General features: G+C 42.7%; 1 protein-coding gene across 1 annotated transcript in view; it reads right to left on the bottom strand.

Moving 5' to 3' along the window:
* Positions 1–9,687: 9,687 nt before the first annotated feature.
* The window catches only part of NTSR1 (neurotensin receptor 1), a 112,033-nt gene continuing 100,660 nt past the window's right edge, over positions 9,688–21,060 (bottom strand). Inside the window, exons 3-4 of the mRNA XM_035124085.3 lie at positions 18,967–19,057; positions 9,688–17,599 (exon numbers count right to left, since the gene is read on the bottom strand). Of these exons, the coding sequence (XP_034979976.3) occupies positions 17,350–17,599; positions 18,967–19,057 (341 nt within the window). The 3' untranslated portion in view covers positions 9,688–17,349. The remainder of the gene's footprint in view (positions 17,600–18,966; positions 19,058–21,060) is intronic.

The following is a 21,060-nucleotide window of genomic DNA, read 5'->3' as shown; positions in this document are numbered from 1 at the left end:
GAAAGTGTGTAAAAGAGCTACTGCAATGGGGTTGGTGCTGGAGAGAGAATGACACCAATATTATTTGTTCAATCCTTATGAAAGTATGTGTTTCATAAAGGAATGTAGAAGCCTGACTCGAAATGATTTTTAAATGAAATACACCTGGGATAGCTCAGGTTGTAGAGCACGAGACTCTGAATCTCAGGGTTGTGTGTTTGGGCCCCACATTGGGCAAAAAGATTCCTGCATTGCAGGGGTTGGACTAGATGATCCTCGTGGTGCCTTCCGACTCTACAATTCTGTGATACATGGGATTGTGCTGCAATGCATCCAAACAAATTACTACTGTATCAGTTTGGTGGTGTTTTGTTCTGTTGATGTACCTGTGATTCCATGATGACAGCTATTCCTGTAGAAGGAGAAGAAAAGTTTGAGTTAGTTTTATTAGTATTACTGTAGAGTCTTATAGAAAATAAATGCACGAGTGAATATCAGAGTGGAAATGGAAGTCGGGAAAGTGGGGGGGAAGCAGAGGGGGGGGAAAGGGTGGGAAGAGGGGGAGGAAATGATGTTCTGTTTTGGAATATTTATTTATATGTTTTGTTTTGTTTTTGGATATTCTCATAATTTCTATTAAGTTTTGTAATTTTCCTTTATTGGTGTTTTTTGTTATAATTTTGTAATGTTTTTAAAGATTTGAAATAAATGTCTTTTTAATTAAAAAAGAAAAGAAAAAAAAGAAAAAGAAAAGTGTGTCTGGGTTATGGCAGCATTTGTTTCAAAAGCATCGCCTGTGTGTTCCAAAAGGGCAGGCTCAGCACAAAGTTCCCCCAAAGTTCACAGCCATCTCAAGGATGGTGATTCTGGAGGGAGGGAGGAAGACTTCATGATGAATTGGTTCCAGCCACACAGCTCAGCTCAACTTCATTACTTTGTTGATCCAGTCAACATAAAGGGAGACACGGATGAAGGTGGCAGGCTTCTCTTTGTGAGCGCACATGCAGTTGGGGGTGATCACACCTTCCAACACCCAGCAGTCATGAGTCAAGCAAGCCAAGGGACCTCCAAAGCCACGCTGCAGGTGTGAAGCGGAGAACAAAAGACACATTCGGTTCAAACAAAACATGGCTCGGTGCCTGTAGAGCAGAGCAACACCATCAAGGCACAAGAAGTGGTTTTTCTTCTTCCTAGAATTTATGTCTCCCTGTCATGAGTTCCTTTATTTGTGGATGCCCTCATCCACTTCTTCGCTCAGAGGACTGTTTCCTGGTACTGGTCTTAACCTTACTAGGCTTTTCCTAACCCTGTCTTCCTTCCCTCTCTGCAGGTGCCTCCTTCTCTTGGGAATCTACATGAGAAGCAGAAGGAGGATAGGTATGTGTCTCACCTCACCTATCAGGGCACCCAAAGCAGCTCAGTTCAGCCCCTCACATACCCTGCCTTGCTTACCTCACAGGCCCCCTCAAGGGCGCTGTGCACAATGCCCTCTCCTTCACACGACCTCGAAGAGCCACATCGCAGTCTTGGTTGCTCATGATTGGCAGCTTGGCCACATTGAGGACATTTTCATTACCAGTGCCTGCATGGGGAGCAGAATCAGAGGCTTAGGATCAATGGTTGGGGGTAACCCTTAGGGTGAGGGCAGTACCCCACCAATTTTTTTTGTTTGTTTATGGCTTACAACCTGGATGGGTGGGAGAGTGTGGAAGGGAAATTATTGGTTGCCTGTTTGGCTTCAGACCTGTGATAATGGTGGGTTCTGTTGGTGAGAGCTAGCCTAGCAGTGTCTGAACTACCCCAAGTGAGAGATGGGGGTAGGCTCCCTGGATGCTTGAAGACTGAGTCTCAGAACCACGCTATGGGATACAGGTATATTTTTGTTTCTGTTCTCTGTCCATTTCCAGGCCCAATTCAAAGTGCTTAATGGCTTAGGACCAGGGTCAGATCAAAGACTGCCTCCTTCCTGGACCTTGAAAGTTCTTCAGTAGCCTTTCTTCAGGTGCCCCCACCAAGTGAAGCGAGATGGCAGACTGCCTGGGGGAGGGGACTCCACAATAGTAGCACTTGGTGGTGAAGTGTCCTTCCCAAAGAGACTCACCTGGTACCTTTGATATGATAATTTAAGCACCAGATAAACACTTTAAACAAACTCCCAAATCTGAGGTTTGATGATGATGATGATGATGATGATGATAATAATAATAATAATAATATATTATTTATACCCCGCCCATCTGGCTGGGCTTCCCCTGCCACTCTGGAAAGACTTAAAAGTTCAAGATGGAACAATATCCTGTTCTTCATATTCTCGCTATGTAAACCAATGATTACATCTCTGTGGTTTTTACACAAAGTTGTTAAAAGTGAAATAAAAAAATTCCTTCAGTAGCACCTTAAAGACCAACTAAGTTTAATATTTTGGTATGAGCTTTCGTGTGCATGCACACTTTGTCAGATACACTGAAACAGAATCCACCAAACCCTTATGTATATTCAGAGGGTGGGGGTGATGGGAATGGGTGGTGGGCTGATGGGAGTGGTAAACCTGTAGATGGCTGTTAACGACTGCTGATGGCTGCAATTGCTCCTGGGGAAAAAAAACAAGGGCTGAGGCGCTAAAGAAAGCTTGATCATGCATAATGAGATAAGAATCCAATGTCTTTATTCATCCCAGGTGGCTCCATGGTTTTAAGCTTGGTAATGAGTTCCAATTCAGCAACTTCTCTTTCCAGTCTGTTCCTGAAATTTCTCTGTAATAAAACAGCTGCTTTGAGATCTTGTATAGAATGTCCTGGGAGATTGAAGTGTTCTCCTACTGGTTTCTCTGTCTTGTGGTTCCTGATGTCAGATTTATGTCCATTTATCCTTTGGCGTAGGGTTTGGCCTGTTTGTCCAATATAGAGAGCTGAAGGGCACTGTTGGCATTTGATGGCATACACAATGTTAGAGGATGAGCAATTAAATTGTCCTGAGATGGTATGTTGGATGTTGTTGGGGCCAGTAATGATGTTGTTGTTAAAAGTGAAAACTGAAAAATAAAAAGTTAAGAAAATCTTGGGACCTGCACTTTACTCCTCAAAGAGCTACAATTTCCAGCACCAATGCCAGATCCCAGGATCTTTCTTTCAGAGTGTGCTTTAAATGTGTGGCATGTACCCTGCTATGGACTGTGACTGAGAGTGTTTGCTTACCTGCATTGGATTGTTATACGCTGTTTTCCAATTTGCTATAACAAGCGAGCAACAGTAGAGCGTGGGTGGGCTCCTCTAACCATTGGTCCCCAAAGCTTCACTTACCACTTCATTGGGTGTATGTGGGATCCAACCATTTCCCCAGCTCCTGCTCTCCCTGCGTCTGCAGCCAGACTTAGTGTCTTTTAAGTGACAGCCTGTAACTGCACACCAGTTCATGCTGATAATTCTGGCGAGCACCCAGGGAACATTTGGTTTAATTTAATTTAGTTTTGAGCAGCATATCCCTCCAGGAGCTTTGCCCACTTCACGCTGTGTGTGTGTGTGTGTGTGTGTGTGTGTGTGTGTGCTTTGCAACCAAGAACTGCCAGACTAATAAATTCCCCTAGATAGGTCTCTTGCTGAGTGATGGCCTTTACTGCCGCAACCCTCTCCATAAATCTAGTGCAGCCTGATTTGCAATTCAAGCACAAATTCAATGGGACTGAGGGGAGAGGGTATCAGGTGAAAATCTTGTGCATAAACGAAACCTCAAATTATCTTTGTCTCATGGAGCCATCTTCTCCAGAAGCACAACAAATTCTTAGGGAAACTGTGAACATGCTTCTCATCACTCAAATGAGAATGCGGGCCTAATCCAGCTTGCTCAGTAATGTCCAGACAGACTGGGGATAGCGCTCCAGGGTTACAGACAGAGAATCTTTCTCAGTCCCACTTGGAGATGCCAAGGATTTGAACCGGGACTCATCTGCATCCATGTGCTCTGGTACCGAGTTCCTTGCTGTCTGATTGGCAGAACTGCTTTGTCTTCTGTACACAAGCAAAGGCTTGGCAAGCATGGTCACTGTATTTTCCTGTGTATAAAATGAGGTTATTTTATGAAAAAAATATGCTAAAAATTGGGGGTCGTCTTACATACGGAGAGTGAAGAGGTGGGACAGGCGATTGGTGGTTGCTGCGAGCAGGAGATTGTCAGTGGCACTTTTGCGTGTGATTGGTGGGTGCAGAAAGGTCCACTGGCTATTGGCTGCTGTGGCAATTGGGCGGGCGCTTGGCGCTTGCTTTTGGCGAGCGTGCAGGCGATTGGTGGCTTCGTCGATATGCATGCGATTGGCTGTTGCGGTCCTGTGGGTGATCAATTTTCAGCAACCCCCCCCCCCCCAAGAAAGCTCAACAAGTCTGGGCAATACCCCCCCCCCCGAAAAAACTCAACAACTCTGTGCAATCTTCCCCCATTTTCTCAATTTGGAGTCCTGAAAAGGAGGAGGCGTGTTATACATGGAGGCGTGTTAGTAGCTCATGTTAGTAGCGTCTTATACACGGAAAAATATAGTACATAGGAATCTAGGAATCAGCCCTATACTGAATTGTTAGGAGGCCTCTATTCCCTCCCCAGAGCTATAATTCCCAGAGTACAGTTGACCCTCCAGTTACGTAACATTCATTTTACGAAAGTGGCAAACCCGGAAGTGTATACTTCCAGGTTTCACTGTGTGCACACGCAGAAGTGCTCTGCGCTCTGTGCGCATGAGCAGAAGCGGCGCCTCTAGTTACGTTTTTTCCAGGGTGCGCACGTACCCCCGGAGGGTCCACTGTGGTTCAATCCTGTGAAGGGGATAGGGGTCTTCTAATAACTCTCAATGCCCTTAGCGTACAACACTGGTACTGTTTCAGATATCACCAATTAGTAGGTTCACCTATAAATGCAAACGGAATCAAATTTCTCCCATATCCCTAGCCAGAGCCCATTCATTTATCTCTCATTTTGTGAAGTCATAAGATCTGTACAAGTCGCACAGTTATTCTTGCTTTTATGGAGCACTGGGTGCCATTTCAAAATTGCAATAAATTGGTAATTTAGCTGTTTGCCTTTTTTGCATAACAGCGAGAGTGGGGGAAGACCACCAGGAAATAACAAAAAACAAACAGATGCAGAATGCCAAATGCAAGCACTCCCCACATTTTCTGTCACTGGTTGCTAAGATACTACGAGAGACAGGAATAAATCATAAGCATGGAAATGCATAATGTAACTGCAATAAAATTCCAAAATGATTGATTCAAATGTAAAAGACATCAACATTTATGCACACAAATTCCACATGTCATACAATGGCAAGATAAAAAATAAATATCTAATATGCATTTATCACGAGTGTGCACAGGCCCCAGGATTCATATCTGTGCATTTTTAAAAATATTATAAAAAAGCTGATCTGTTTGAGTCGTTCTGTGCCCTGTTTGCTTTGATCGGCTTAGTGGTCCCCATTCACTGTAATAGGGAATCCAGAAATGGCTAAAACCTTGTCCTTTATGGCCAAAGTGAATGAAATTTGCAGGCACGAAATTCCACTTCAGAGTTGATTATGCTTTCCAAACTGCAGACAAATGGATCCAGGGATTCTGTGTATCTGTGTAGGGGGGAGCAGGAGTTTGCCTCTTGCTCTTTCTTACCTTAAAATGAGCCAGAGGTGGCAAAGTGGTTTGTATTCTTTCTCGCACATTTCTAAAAATGTTGCAGTTCCACACAGGGCTCTCCTTTCTGGAGCTTTTTGAATCCTCTAATACAGGCATAGGCAAACTCGGCCCTTCAGATGTTTTGGGACTACAACTCCCATCCTCCCTGGCTAACATGACCAGTGGTCAGGGATGATGGGAGTTGTAGTCACAAAACATCTGGAGGGCTGAGTTTGCCAATGCCTGCTCTAATAGGCCTCACAGGTGAGGTGATATCATGTGAAGCTGTCTAGAATACTGCCTGTCGGGTTCTGGAGAGTTCCCCCCCCCCAGGGTCTGCCATTATTGTGGTTTTTAAAGTAAAGCAAGGCAGGATTATTATTTTTAAAAACTTCAACAAAGCTTTTTTTTTTTTATTGAAAAAACCCTCTGATGCTGTGCTCTAACAAATAACTACCCAGGGCTCTTCATTGTTTCACAGACAACATCATGGACAGCCCCACTTCTTGCAAAACCCATGAAACTAGAGAAAACTAGAGATATAGGAAAGCAGAAGCAACAAGCTAGACCTGTGCACTGGATTCAGCTGAGTCACAAATACCTGAAAGAGTACCTGATCTTTTACAGTATAGACTAGTCTGGGATTTAAGATCTGCAGGTAGGGTTGCCAGACTCAATAGAGGACAGGACTTCTGTGCCTTTAATTGCCCTGCTCTCTTTTGAGTCTGGAAACCTTGAAGAGAAACCAGCAGACTCTTTGCATGGAAATTAAACAAAGAGTCTGCTTCAAAAGAGAGCAGGGCAATTAAAGGCACAGAAGTCCTGTCCTCTACTGAGTCTGGCAACCCTATCTGCAGGGGAGGCCTTGCTGGTGACATTGCTGTCCTTGGAGGACTGGGGAGTGATGGCATGGAGGTCCTTCTTGGTGGTGACACCCAAATTTTGGAATTCATGTGCACCTAGTTCCAGCTTTGGGGATTTTCAGAAAACATGCAAAAGTTTCAGCTAGGCTTTTGGGAATGTGTAATTGTTGTAAATTTCCTGCAAATGATATTGTTTGTTGATTGTTGTTTTAACCCTTTAACATCTGTATTTTACTGTTTTATTGTGATATAGCCTGTCTTGGGGCTGGTAATAAAAGTGCTTAATAAAAAAATAAAAATATTTTTTTTAAAAAAACCTATAATCATTTTCTGCAATTTAGTGGAAAATTCTTCCCTTACAGCTTTCAGATGAGAGTGTTTTATTCTCTTTAGACAGTTTTGTATAATCTCTTCCAGCTACTGTAAGTTCCGATAGTGCTCTGAGGAATGAGCATCTATTACATCAGCTTATAATAGAACTGAGAATATCTATAATTGCGACATGATTGCTTGATAATGTTGGGGCAGACCTATCCAGTATGTTATTTGAAGCAAAAAAGATGTAATTAAGCTTAGTATTGATAGTTAAGTACTGGACATATTTCAATTTTCTCTGAATTGTCATTTTAAAATAATCACAGAACAACCTGCTTTTCTCTGATCGGACAATGTGACAGCCTAGACATATAAGAGCAAAAATTCAATTTATGTTATTTTTGCTCACTGAACAGAAAAGTTTTGTTCTTCGATTGCTATTTTAAAGAAAATCATTTGCAGAGCTCATGGCGCATATCTTTCCTCCTATTCCGAACATTTACAGCTTAATAGATCTGGTGGAATGGTAGGAAAAATGGATTCGCCTAATAAATTATTACATTTTTAAATAATTATTGCCATTGCAAAAACAAGTCCACCTTTCCCCCCCATAGATCATAAATCACCTACAGATTTCCCCTCCCCTCTCTCTTCACCGCTCAGCAACTGTAAATCTTTAACTGGGATTGGGAAAGTTAATTCGTCTAGCACTGAAAGCTTCATAGTGGCAAAGGATTTATTTTTATCCAAGTAGCAAATCTGCCTGTCCATCCATCTACTTCAGAAAGAAAATACTGTAACCTGGTTAATAGTTAATAAATAAGTTTATGTTTGACAAATTGCCAACGTTAAAATCACTTGGGCCTGATTGAGAAATTATCTTTTGTACTTGGCATAGAGGCAGTGTGATCATCGAATTAAGGATGTGCATCAGATTTAGGCAAATTCCAAGCAGAAGCTGGTCATTTCAGACAGTAAGTAAGTAAACTTTAATATGGTCAAAGACCAGCAAAAGAATAATACAATTCAATTCATACATTATAATAATATTGAGCACTACACAATTTTAAAATTTTATAACATATTACATGGCTGTTTTAAAACTGAGCCTCTGTCACCTCTCCATCTGCTATGGGTTAACTAGGAACTTTATCTTTGGTGGTTGCTTTCGACATGGCATGTCTTATTCTTGTCGCCAAGTAACAATATTTAGCTACAGCCCTAGTGGTCTCTATATCTGTGTCAGCTAGCAGATAATTGGTGTAAGCTTCTCCTGATCGACCGGGCTGTTTGGCTAGGAGCGGTTCAATTAGCTCTTTTCTCGTCTCTTGGTATAACGAACAGTGTAGCAGAACGTGCCCGATTGTTTCAACCTCTTTGTTGTTACAGACAGATTTTGGGCCTATCTAAACAGGGACAGGATCTTTCTGAACCCTTTGTAATGGGTTAACACTATTTGTGGTGTTGTTTTTTTCCCCCTTTTACCTGACCTGTCAAGGGTTAACCCACACTCAAGGCTGGCTGACGGAACATTCTATTAGGGGAGGAATGAGCAGCCGTTTGTCAGTGAGTAGAGGGTTTTGGGGAACGGGAGCGTGTGTGGTTAATAGAAAAAGAAGAAGGTTTTATAGTTAGGATAGGTTTAGGTCAGGGGTCCCCAAACTAAGGCCCGGGGGCCAGATGCGGCCCAATCACCTTCTAAATCTGGCCCGCGGACGGTCCAGGAATCAGCATGTTTTTACATGAGTAGAATGTGTCCTTTTATTTAAAATGCATCTCTGGGTTATTTGTGGGGCATAGGAATTCGTTCACATTTTTTTCCTCCAAACTATAGTCCGCCCCCCCACAAGGTCTGAGGGACAGTGGACCGGCCCTCTGCTGAAAAAGTTTGCTGACCCCTGGTTTACCGTAGGTAAAGGTTGGAAAAGATATACATTGAATGTTTGACAAAGGGGAAATAACAAAAACCAAGCTTGTACACATGAAACCATAAAGTATTCGTTATGACTAGAAGCAAATAAAGATTCATCGTTTAAGTGCCAAGCAAAGAGTCGTCTGTATTATTTTCCAGCAAGGTATCAACACTTGTTTAGGTGGAGGCACCGCAAAGCACAAAACTTCCTACAAGAGAAGAAGGGATAGTTTGTGTCTTTGAGTCTCACTGAGGGGGCTGAATAGGAGGACAAACCTAAAGTGTCAGAGTGTTGCCTCAGTGGAGAGGTAATCTTTTGCAGTGGGGGAAGTTCATGGAGAGTGAACCCCTTTACTGTGGACAAAAGGGAAAGTATCGTAAATAGTCCCAAAGGTGCAAATGATACCTGGCCGCGTGTGCTGGAAGAAAAACCTCATTACTATCAAGCCCATGGGGTAGAAGGGTTTACAGCAAGGCGAAAGGGAGAGAGGGAGGTTAGTTTTACCTCAGGATTCCCTAGTAGCCCTTTAAGTAATATAGAGGTTGAAGTGAAGAAGACGAAAGAAAAGGATTTCGTCCCACCCATCTGAACCAAAGCCATGGACCTCTAACAGGATTCTGGATGTTTTGGAGATTTGGACATTGAAGAAACACCCCATAAGGCACGTCTTCCAAAAGTGAATTCTTGTTTGCCATATAAGAAAAACGCCACAGTAGGATGGAGGGAAAGCTCTTTTTGTGATGGACAGGTCTAGTTTCTAATCAGAGGGAATAGTTTTCCCAGGAGTCTCCAATCACAGTGTTTTGGAGAAGGGATGATGGAGTAATGTATCTCCTTGCTCTTGTTTGTCCTGTATTATTTACTAACGCTATTATTGGCACAGGTGTTTGTGTGCAGACAAATCAGCCCAGGATGTAAAAGATATAATTAAGCTGCAGGAATACAATCAGCCAACAAAATAAAACCCAAGGCTGTTTTATTTCTGAAGATCAATGCATGACAAAGTAGTACCATACAGTACAAAGGCTAATATCAAGAAATAGCTTACTCTTTACAGTTGGATCTAAAAATATCCAATATACAAATATGATGTTGGTACATTTTGAGAGTATTGTTCCCTTTGACACATGAACTATTAACAGTTAGATTGGAGCACTTGTCATGTCCATTGTTTATTTATTTTTTTTAAAAATAGTAACATAAGGACTTCTGTGGGGTTTTCTTTAAATTGTGCACTTTTGTATTTCTGCCACAACAATGACATGTGTAGAATAGTTACATTGAACAAATATATGAATTTGCCAGTATAAGGGCAAAATGTTGTAAGGGGGTGGGGCTTGTTTCCATACTCAACGTCTTGGTTGGAATTGCCATCATTTGTTCAGTAAGCCTGTTGCTTTATGGTTCTTTCTGCGTTAACCAATGTTCAAACCAGATTTGTGGTTTGTTTGTTTTTAAAAAATAACATTTAATATATAACTGCAGATTGTCCATTGTGGACTAACAAAAAGTTATTAAATTTATTCCGGGTTACTGCATCTTTAATTAAAAGCTTCCTCCTTGTAGGTTCTTTCACTTGGATTGGTCTTTGTCAGGTGCCGTAGCAGAATTACTCATGAAGAGCCTTTTAGTTGTTCTCAAATAGCCTCACTTGCCCTTGAATTTCAGTTCTTCTTTCTGGGAAGAGAAGGTTTTGATTATTTTCCCCCTCTCATTATTATTTCTCTTCTTTCCTTTGTAGTGGGAGATCAGTATTTTGCAATAAAAAAGTAAAATAACAAATATAAAAAAGCCAGTAATTTCAGCCAATTATTAAAATTGTGGGTACAGGAAATTATATTAGGGGGCAATTCAGAGACTACTCAAAGGACAGTTAAGAGACTCTTTATCAGTAAGAGCAAAAGCTGCAAGAAAGAAGCCGCTAATTAACACTACAGGAGACTTCTGCTTCTGCCTCTGGATTATATAAGGATTTTGGTGAGGTGGAATGTGAAACCACCATTTAAATTACACTTCAGGCTGGTTGTTTAAAAGCAGTTGTTTCACAGGGCTAAACAACCTACATGTGGAAGCAACCCATGATATAAACTGGCAGGTCTTTGCTTTCAAATTTCCCTACAAAGTGCCTGTCAGAAGCCGCCCATTCCAGAAACTCACAGCCCCATGGTTTCTGGATACCTTCAAGATGCCTCCACACCTATTGTCTACATGGGGAGAAGTTTGTGGCATCACAAAGAAAGACATATTAGAGGCGGCCACATAGCTTTGGATCTTCTGACTTCTGGAGAGGTCCTGCTCTAAGTACCTTTGTAAGTGGAGGCATGGTTTATAAAGGAGAGGGCCTTTTCTGTGGTGGCACCCCAACACCTGAATGCTCACCCTAAGGAGGCTTGCCTAGCACTGGCATTACTAGGTTTTCAACCACAGGTGAAGATTTTCCTATTTCCCCAGGAGTTTTAGATAGTACATAATATACAGAGTTGTGTTCTATTCTGTTTTTAGCTTCTTGGTTTTGTTGTTTTGCCTGTATTGTCTGGGTGGATGCGGCCAAGCACGGAGCCAGCAATGACGTGGCTTCAGTGGCCAGCTCCTTCTCCTTCTGCTGCAGTGGGGAAGGAGTGAGGAAGAATACCCCGACCAGTGGCGGCAGCAGGAGGAGGTGCCGGCGCCGGCCATTGAAGCCACGCTGCCGCCGTGTTTGACTCTGGCCCCTGGCTTCTCCCAATGTCCTGACAAGACGTGTGGCTGTGGCATGTCGGTCCCCATTCTCCCTTAAAGGATGGCGCCTCTGATTCCTGTCAACCCTAGCCTGAAACAGAATATGGATGTACCATGACAGCGTGCGAAACATCCCTTACAAATATCGGCTTCTCCTTTTGTTTTTCAGCTTGTAGCAGTGTCACTGCAATACATACAACGATCAAGAAAATATAACTTGGAATTATTGTGCATGAACAGCTTTTGTCATGTCATGCGATTTTCATGATGGTCAAAAGAAAGAGAGAGAGAGAGAGACAATTTGACCAAAGTGATCAGAGCTAGCGATGTGATTGCCCTATGTTCGGAAAAAGACAGTTTGACATAACCAATGAAGGCATCTGTTTACTTTTCCTGTTTACACCATGTGCCTCCCTTAGGCCCCCCATCTGCCCTTCCATTATGTTGGCTTCTTTAAGACTGGAGTCAATGAAGCGAAACCTTGCTTGCTGTACAAAAGGCAAAGATCGGCAGAGCATCACATGCATGGAGGCAGGACGGAGCTCAGGAGGAGGAGGAGGAGGAGGAGGAGGAGGAGGAGGAGGAGGAGGAGGAGGAGGAGGAGGAAGAAGAAGAAGAAGAAGAAGAAGAAGAAGAAGAAGAAGAAGAAGAAGAAGAAGAAGAAGAAGAAGAAGAAGAAGAAGCAGCAGCAGCAGCCCATTCTGGGTAAAATTGATAAGAAGCACAATTCGTTTTGGAGTCTGATTGCACACTCTGTCAAATGGATGGTGCTCTCCATAAAAAGCGGTTTGAAAAGTGCATTTCCAAGGAGTCATATGGCAGACCCTTTTAATAGCTGTCATCCATCTGCTGTAGCTTTATTTCCCTGAATCTGCTATCTTTTTAAAAACCTTCTAATATGCAAATGTCTTAGAATCGTCTCAACAGAAATGATCGCAGGGTTCATTTAACCCAATGGTTCCCAAAACTCACCCCGCCCTGCACACTCGGCTTGAAAATCGCTGAGGGTCTTGGCAGACGGTTTAATGATTTCCCCGCAATTGTGATACGCGGTGCTAGATGTGGGTTCCTGCGTTTCTTATACGTTGTATTTTATTGTATTACAATTTTGATTCAAATTGCAATGCAATTAAAATGCATTATGAGAAACAAAATAAGGAATAAAAATATGGTTGAAAATCAAGATGGAAATTTCGTCCAACGGATGGGATGTCTCCCATCTTCAGCCACAAATCCAACAGACCGTGCCACAGAACACTTGAATGCAGCTCATCCCACAAGTTGGTAACTGATCTAGCTCAACCACCGCCTGCAGTCTTCCCATAAAACCTGAATAAAATGGGATTTTCTCACATTTTCCATTCAACAATCCATTTAGCTGTGCATGCACTTTCTGATAAGCAACCTAAGCCTGTGAATATATTCACCACTGAGCAATCTTTCTTTATGTAGAGTGAGGGAGCCACCTCAGGTGGCAGCTGCTGAGGGGTGGAGACAGGGCCGTCTTAAGCATATCTGGTGCTGTGGCGCCGTGGTGCGAAGATCCCTCTGGCACTCCCCCCCCCCATTTCCCAGAGCAGCTGCCTGGCGGGCGCAGCAGTGCGGCGCCCCCTGGCGACCCGGCGCCCTGGCACATTGCGCCACCCAGCCTTGCCTTAGGGGTGGAGATTGGACATTGCTGGGGGAGTCACCCCACAATCTGCCTTGTGGGCCCTGGGTGTGGTAGAGCATTTGGCCCTTTCACCAGTGTTGAAGTAAGATGCAAGCACTGGTCTATTCAAAAGGGAGTGGCGCCATTTTCTCCTCCACCACCAATGACGTAAGCCAGCCCTGCGCTACACAAGTAGTTTTCAAACTTTCCAGTTCCTGGGTTATCTTTTCTCAGAATTGTCTCATCTTTGCTAAGGGACAACCAGCTTGTTGCAAGGGGTTCTGGGATACGTTCCATGGAACACAAGTTCATGCAAGGTCCTGTCAGGTCTGTCCTTGTAGCTAAGAATTACAGGAGAAGCTGTCTTTTAGCGAAAGTCATCACCAAGATACCCCCCAATAAGCTTTTGAGGTGCTCCAGGTAATGGTTTTGCAGGCCACTGGCTGAAGCAAAAGCTCCTTGCTTCTCTCTGACCTCTCCTCACGCATCAAATGCGGCAGCCCTTTGATCATCCCTCAAGAGATTATGCATGCCAGATGAGGCCAATCCAGTGCCAAATCCAGTATGTCTCATTCCTTTTATGTCTTCCTCCTTGCGTAAGAAGAAAAATCTGTAAAGTGTCGCTAGCCGGTTTGGAGCTGTAATGTGCTACATTTTCAGGACTTTCAAAACAGATGCATGCAGATTATTCAAGCTGTTTTGTCAAATCATTATTTAAAAAATCAGATTTAAATAATAACAGAAACGGATCATCACATTGACATACAGCAAAGTGAACATTTATTCATGTTTATAACATTATATACATGCTGTCTTTTGGCCCTTTAAAAGTTCCCCTCCAAAGGATCTAAAAATAAATAAATCAAAATCTATGAAGTAATTGGGAAAATGCAGTTACTGCTTTCATTTCTTTCCTTAAATAAATCTACCCGTCCCCTTAGTTATTCCTGCAGTTTTTTGCAGAGCTCTTTATGGTTTATATAACTTCATATAGGTTTATTGAATTTGGTACAATGCTTACACATGATGCAACTTGGTTCATACATTGTTCCATATTTTGCAATGTTACAAAATCACAGAATTCTAGAGTTGCAAGGAAGCTTGAAGGTCCGGCCTCCTGCTCTTTATCATTCACCCCAAAATAATGAATGTAAACCAAAATGTCTGCCTCCAGGCATTTTGTTACATGCCAAAAGTACACAAGCACAGACTTAAGTATCCACACGTGTGCATATGTGTGTTTTTGCTTTTCTTTCTTTTGTTTATTTACTTGCATTTTCTTTTGATCTAAAGGCACAGACATATCAGACATATCAACTACTGTGTCCCTGTTGTGGTGAATTCAAAAGTCAAAGTTAGTTGTCCTTAAATCCTATTATCAATTGGGAGTAAAGCAACAGTGTTTTCAATAAGATGTCGGAACTGGGGGTGGCTTACAGGCAATCTATTCTTCCCTGATTCTTTTGTAAGTAACTACCTATAGATAGTTTTTCTCAGACTCCTCCAGTCAGTATTAGACCTTTCATTAACCTCTTGAGAGGGTTGCCATATTTAAAGAAAAGTTGTGGAGCTTCCTGGTTCTCTTGGCAAAAAATCCGGACATTTTGCCAGACGCTAATTTCGCCGTTTGAATCCCGGACATGTCCAGGAAATTCTGGACGTATGGCAACCATACCTCATGATGGCCACATCCAAGACTCTACCCAGGATGGATTTGTTTGCCAGGATTAATAAACCTTAAGTTTCTTTATTATTTCACCAGCAGTCATACCAGACGATATAATCCTGCACTTTGCTGCAAAATATATGCACCAAAGCCTAACATTGACATACCGCCAAATAACGAGGAAGTTTTCAAGTTCCCCAGCATGGTACAGTCTAGCAACAGATAAATCAAGCCCAGTTGAGCGGTCTTTAGATTTGGAAAGAACTGGATTATCAGATATGGATCTGCCCAGATATGCTATAAGTTTTCCCTAGCAGAGATTCAGCCATTGAGTTTTGCCTTCATGCTTAGTTGCTCAGTCAGCACATCACCAAATGCTGTGATGTTTAGAATGGAGGCTGAGGAGAACAGATGTCTTTCTCATTCTCCAGCTACACTTGTTGTCACACCACTGATCACTAGCTGCTACGCCAAGGAACTATTCAGGAGGGGAAGAAATCCTGGGAAACAGAGAAGCACTCCAAGGCAAACCTATTTCCTGCATGTTGAAGAGTTGAATCTGCCTTTAGGAAATCACCATATTAATATCAGTCTCAGTATGGTGTAGTGGATAGGGGCTGGACTTAGAACTAGGGAAATTAGGTTCACCTCAGCCATGATGCTCAACCGGTGGCCTTAGGGCAGCTCCCCCCAACCTGGTGCTCTTCAGATGTTGTTGGGTGGTAGCTTTCCTCATCTCTGACCATACACTGTATTGGCTGGGGCTGATGGCTCCAGCAACATATGGAGGGCCCCACGCTTCCCATACCTGTAGAAAGAGAAGAGTTTTCCCTCCACCTCTTTAGGTGAGGGAGGGTAACTTTGCAACCATGAAGCTGCAAAGATGTCACATTGGTTGGGGCTGATGGTAGCTGGAATCCAAACCATCGGGAAGATATCAGGTTTGGGGAAGGCTGAGCTTAGGCTGGCCACCACCTCTCTCTCTTTTTTGTAAATAATTTTTATTCATTTTCAATGAAATCTTCGAATTAATAACAAATCCAATCAAATCATTCCAAATTACAATAATAATAATAATAATAATAATACCACCGATTATATATTCCAATTACAAAAAAATTCAAAAGCGGACTTCCCATGTTCCAGATGTCTTGAGATTTTGCCCTCATTAAAGTCTCTGCGTTCTTTGCTATTGTTCGATTCACAACTCTGATTTTAACTATTCTTATTTTCTCAAACCATCAGTAGCTGTTCTGTAACTCCCTGTTTTTCCCCCTCCAATCCCTTAAATTGTTAGCACACAAGAGGTATTTTTTATTCCATATTGTTGGCTTGCCACCATGTCTCAACCTAACTTACTATACAGAGTTGTTGGTGAAGAAAAAATGGAGCGTACGCTCTTTTTAATACCTTATCCAGACTCAGTTTTCCACTGCCATTTAGCTACTACAGCCATACCTGCTACTTACAATTTCCTAACTTCTTCCCTCATCTCTTCTTCATTATCTACTGTAGATTGCAAGTGCTCTGAGCAGCCCCTTGATTTGTATGGCACCTTGCATATGATTGGCATGACACAAGTGTCACACAGTTGGTAGACACAGCCGCTTGAACTCGACCAGTAATCAAAGCTGGATGTGTCTCCTCTACCTCAAGTGAATTCCAGCGCTATAGAAAAGATGCAACAACTTTCCCCTTTCTCTCCTAGCAGGTAGAGTATATTTTTCCCAGGCACCCTTGCCTTTGCCAAAATCTTTACTTTACAATGGTAGGCATTGCCCAGAAGCTTTGATCAAGGAACGTGGCCCTGCTATGACAGGCACATACACAAATAATAACAACAGTGGTTTCCTAGGCCAAAATAATGAAATATTATTGAAAACGTGACCCAAGATGGCACCATGGACTTTCCAAGGCACCCCACCCTCCCCTTATCAAATGAAAGGGAGCCAAACTGGTTCTCCCAAACACTCATTGCAGAACCTGAATTCATCCCCAAACCCAAAAGTACAAGAATAACCTCATTCCCTGAGTATTGCATGCCCTTCTTTATTGAACAATTTACATTCCTCTTTCTTTAAAGACCCGTTGGATAAGTTTCCCTTCTCCCACCCTAAAAGCAACAAGCCCTGTTCACTAAAAACCAAAACAAACCCCAACCACAGTACCCACCCATCTTCTATACCGGCTTAAGATCACCAGGAGAGGTGGGTCTTTTCCAACACCCCTGTGGCACTTCTAAACTGAGAAATGGATGAGCTGCAGTACAAGAAGCATTCAAGCTTGGCCAACACTGACTCCATAAATGTTGATGCTTCCTGGATGACGTCACAGGCAACTTCTATGCTGGATCAAAATTACACAACATGGAGACGTTACTCACAAAAGGCAGAGGCCGATGCATTAACATAACCCCAAAGTTAATCTGTAGAACAGAGGTCTATTCATTCCCATGTATGACAACCAGCTAAACACATTCATGCTATGGTGAATTTGGAGGTCATGTATGAAAGCAGTACAGCCCTCTTCACAAGCTCCGATTCTGCCTTGAATCAAGATGCTTGTTCATTCCTTCCTTGACAATGCCCAAGACTCAATATGTGGTTTCTCTGGTGACTTGGCTGGAGAAGGTATGGTTGCTGGAGATGCTGTTGGACTTCCTGTTGAACTTGGTCCTCTTCTTCTTCTTTCTCCATGGCAGGCACACAAACATGAGCGTGGAGAGGAAGATTTGGCGGAAGTTGGCAGAGACCAGGTTGTACAAGACTGGGTTGATGGCTGAACTGACATAGAAGAGGATGTTTGTCAGCATGTAGAAGTAGTGGTAGAAGTCAAAAAGGAAGCTAAGGGGAGAGAAGAAAAGGGGCAAATGAGCAAGGAAAAACAACAACCAGATTGCTGAGTTGTGTAACAAGGCATTAGTTACAGGTAGGTAGCCGTGTTGGTCTGAGTCGAAGCAAAATAAAAAAATTCCTTCAGTAGCACCTTAAAGACCAACTAAGTTTATATTTTGGTATGAGCTTTCGTGTGCATGCACACTTCTTCAGATGTGTGTATCTGAAGGTGTGTATCTGAAGAAGTGTGCATGCACACGAAAGCTCATACCAAAATATAAACTTAGTTGGTCTTTAAGGTGCTACTGAAGGAATTTTTGTAACAAGGCATGTCATTCTAGGGGGCGACACTTAATTTTTGCTAATTTCTTCAGTGAGGGTTCTTAAAAATACCGTGAAAGAGAGAGGGGAGGGATTCAAATTTGCTATAATTTTTGTGATACGAAAACATTTAGTTTGGTAGATCTATGACAGCAGCTGCTTTCAGGTTAAATCCCTGGAATCTCCAGATTCTGAATCTCAGGTAGGAAGGCTGAGGTTAAAAAGGGACCCTGACCTGCCAGTAGGAATGGGCAAATATCACAATTTTGGTTCCTCTCAGTTTCTCATTTGTTTAACCTTAAGTTCAGTTACCCACACTTCCATATCAATTCACTATTTTTTTTTAAAAAAGAAGCCATCATGAAAATTTATCAACATTTTAGTGCACATTTCTCCAAACATACTCTATTCAATTTTGCTAAATGTACACATTTTTCCAAAGCAACTTCCCCAAATATAATGCTTTCTTGCCCATTATTTTTGCTAATATATGAATATATATGCATTTTATGCTCTAGTACATGCATATTTGTACACATTACTTGGCTGGAATTTCAAGGGACAAAGATTTGGCTTGGAGTCATGCACTGGGCCTGAGGTTGTCCTTTCTGTCTACTTCAATGGAGAAGGAACCTCAGGAGAGCAAATAGCTGAGATGGTGGATAAGCACATTCACACCTCTTCCAGTGTCAGGTTCAGGGTCTAGCAACTTGGACTTCCTTTAGGAAGTTCTTGACCTTATGGATTTAGGGGCTGTTAAACCTTCTAGTTCTATGAACTTGGCTCAAGGTCATTGGCTGGAGGTGCAATCAGAGTGATTTGGATCACCAGAACTTCTTCCCTTGAAGGATGAGGGAAAAGGGTAAGGGGGGGGGGCTGAGCCATTGTCCAGCCAATACTTCCAGCAGGATGGCAGCTTTCCCCTGAGAGTAGTTGTCCTCTTCTAAGAGGCCAGGAGTCACCTGATTGGGTAGGGGTAAAGGAAACCAGGCTGTTGGCCACTGTGATTTGCATTGAAACATACTGCAGTTAATGCACAGAATTAGGTTACTCACTCTGACCACTGATTTTCTGGCACATAGCAATACATAAGTCGCCGTACATGATACGGAAGCCAGCAGACAACAAAGGCAATCACAACAGCTCCTGCAATGGACAAAAATACCGATTAGTCTCTGTAGTCGGTGTGGTCTGCACTTTCGTTGCATTGCAAGGCAAGTTGATGATCTGCACCCTCTGCTATGTTAAATCAGCATCCCACAGCCAGGGGCAAAAGCTGGCTCACCTAACTGTTTGCAATCATTGCAACAACAACACAAGTTCTGCATGAAAAAAATAGGAGTGATTTTCAGCTTTCCGCACTGGAGGGCTCTTATGCATGGAGGACTTTGCTGCAAAGAAAGGAATGCAGATGGAAGGGGAAATAATGATTCAGTAGTGGAAGGGTGGGGAATTTGCATTTCGTTGATGGTAATTGGTTGGGGCCCACTCACCTGCAATGGGTCAAACTCGATCCAGTGGTGGGCTTGGGACCACAGTAAAGAATGATGTGGATCAGAGTGGATCCTGTTGGTTCCCTTGTAGCCATGCATGTACCTCTTTTAAAGCCATCTAAGTTGGTGGCCATCAGTGCCTCTTGTGGGAGCAAATTCCGTAGTTTAATAATGTACTATGTGAAGAACTTAATTTTGTCTGTGTGGAGTAGCGCAATGGGTTAGTGCTTCTGTCTGCTAACCAGAAATTTGGTGGTTTGAGCCCACCCAAGGGCAGCTGTGGGTAGGATTCCTGCACTGCAGGGGGTTGGACTAGATGACCTTTGGGGATGCCTTCCAACTCTGATTCTCTGATTCTAGTCCATCATTCAGCTTTAAAAGCATTGCTTTTTGGGGGGCATCACTGTTGCCTCTCCCTCTGACAGCGCCTCATGCCTGAGGACTGCCTGTTCACCAGGAGTTCAACCCAAGCCTGAAAACAAACAATAAGCAGAAAAATCCATTTCGGAATCTGATCTTTTAATTTATTAGGGCTTTGCAAACAACCTTCTCATCTGGAGGCAATAAGCTGTTTGAAAGATTTCTGTAATGATGGAATGGTATCATAGACATATTGGTATATGAGCACTCTCCATGGTACTGAACTATGGGTCACTACATTGACTTAATATAACACAGAGATAGATACTAAACATTAGTGCAGGAGCTAGCTATAACCTATCAGACAACACCTGCAGAGCTGCTTCCGGTTAGTGTAGACCAGGCATAGGCTACCTTGGCTCTCCAGATGTTTTGGAACTACAACTCCCATGTTCCCTGACCACTGGCCCTGTTAGCTAGGGATCATGGGAGTTGTAGTTCCAAAACATCTGGAGAGCCATGGTTGCCTATGCCTGGTGTAGACAATACTGAGCTAGATGGAACACTGGTTAGTCTCAAGGTAAGGAGGCATCCTGCCTTCTATGTTTCAGGTCTGACCAAGATTACAGGTACTTCTAATAATTGTTTAGCCCAAAATAGAAGAATGAGGCTGCAGTTTTGGTTTTGGCTCTCTGGGCTTTGCATCACGGCTGCCACAGATCAAGGCTAGGGTCCAAGTAGGCAAAGACCTACTTGGAGCCTTTATATTGAGGATATAAATGAGACTTGCATGGAACTGTCCGCAGAACTGTATCCAAGGAGACCAGATCTCTCTCCCTTGCCACCCCCTCGCCCTCTTTGCACCTCCAAGTTTATCTCAGATACATCTAATTGCATTTCTCAATTTGTAATAGCAGTGTGATTGCATTGAATATTACAACATTACCATAAATAGGTTACTAATTGGTCATTTATTTCCTGAGTCATGGCAACTAATTTTATATACCAATAGGTAGATATAGAGTCTAATTGCAGAGAGGTTCTTTAAGAAGATCAGAGGCCACAAACAAGCATTCAGATCTCTGCAAATTCATCCCAGTTCCTTCCTGTAGAGTTCCATGACAAGTCTGGATCAGGACAAATATTACATTTCCATAATTTCTAAACCATGATCCAAAAGTTCTGGCAGCCATTAGAAATTCTGCTTGACATTTCAAGGAATCAACTTACTATCTGTTCTTACATTAACAAGCATGGCATATGATTGACGTGTCTACATTTTCAAGACGTTTTTAT

The sequence above is a fragment of the Zootoca vivipara genome, chromosome 7, assembly GCF_965207765.1.
Source record: "Zootoca vivipara chromosome 7, rZooViv2.hap1.1, whole genome shotgun sequence".
Lineage (NCBI taxonomy): Eukaryota > Metazoa > Chordata > Lepidosauria > Squamata > Lacertidae > Zootoca > Zootoca vivipara.
Note: the sequence above shows the minus strand (reverse complement) of the source record. Positions and strands in the feature narration are given on the sequence as shown.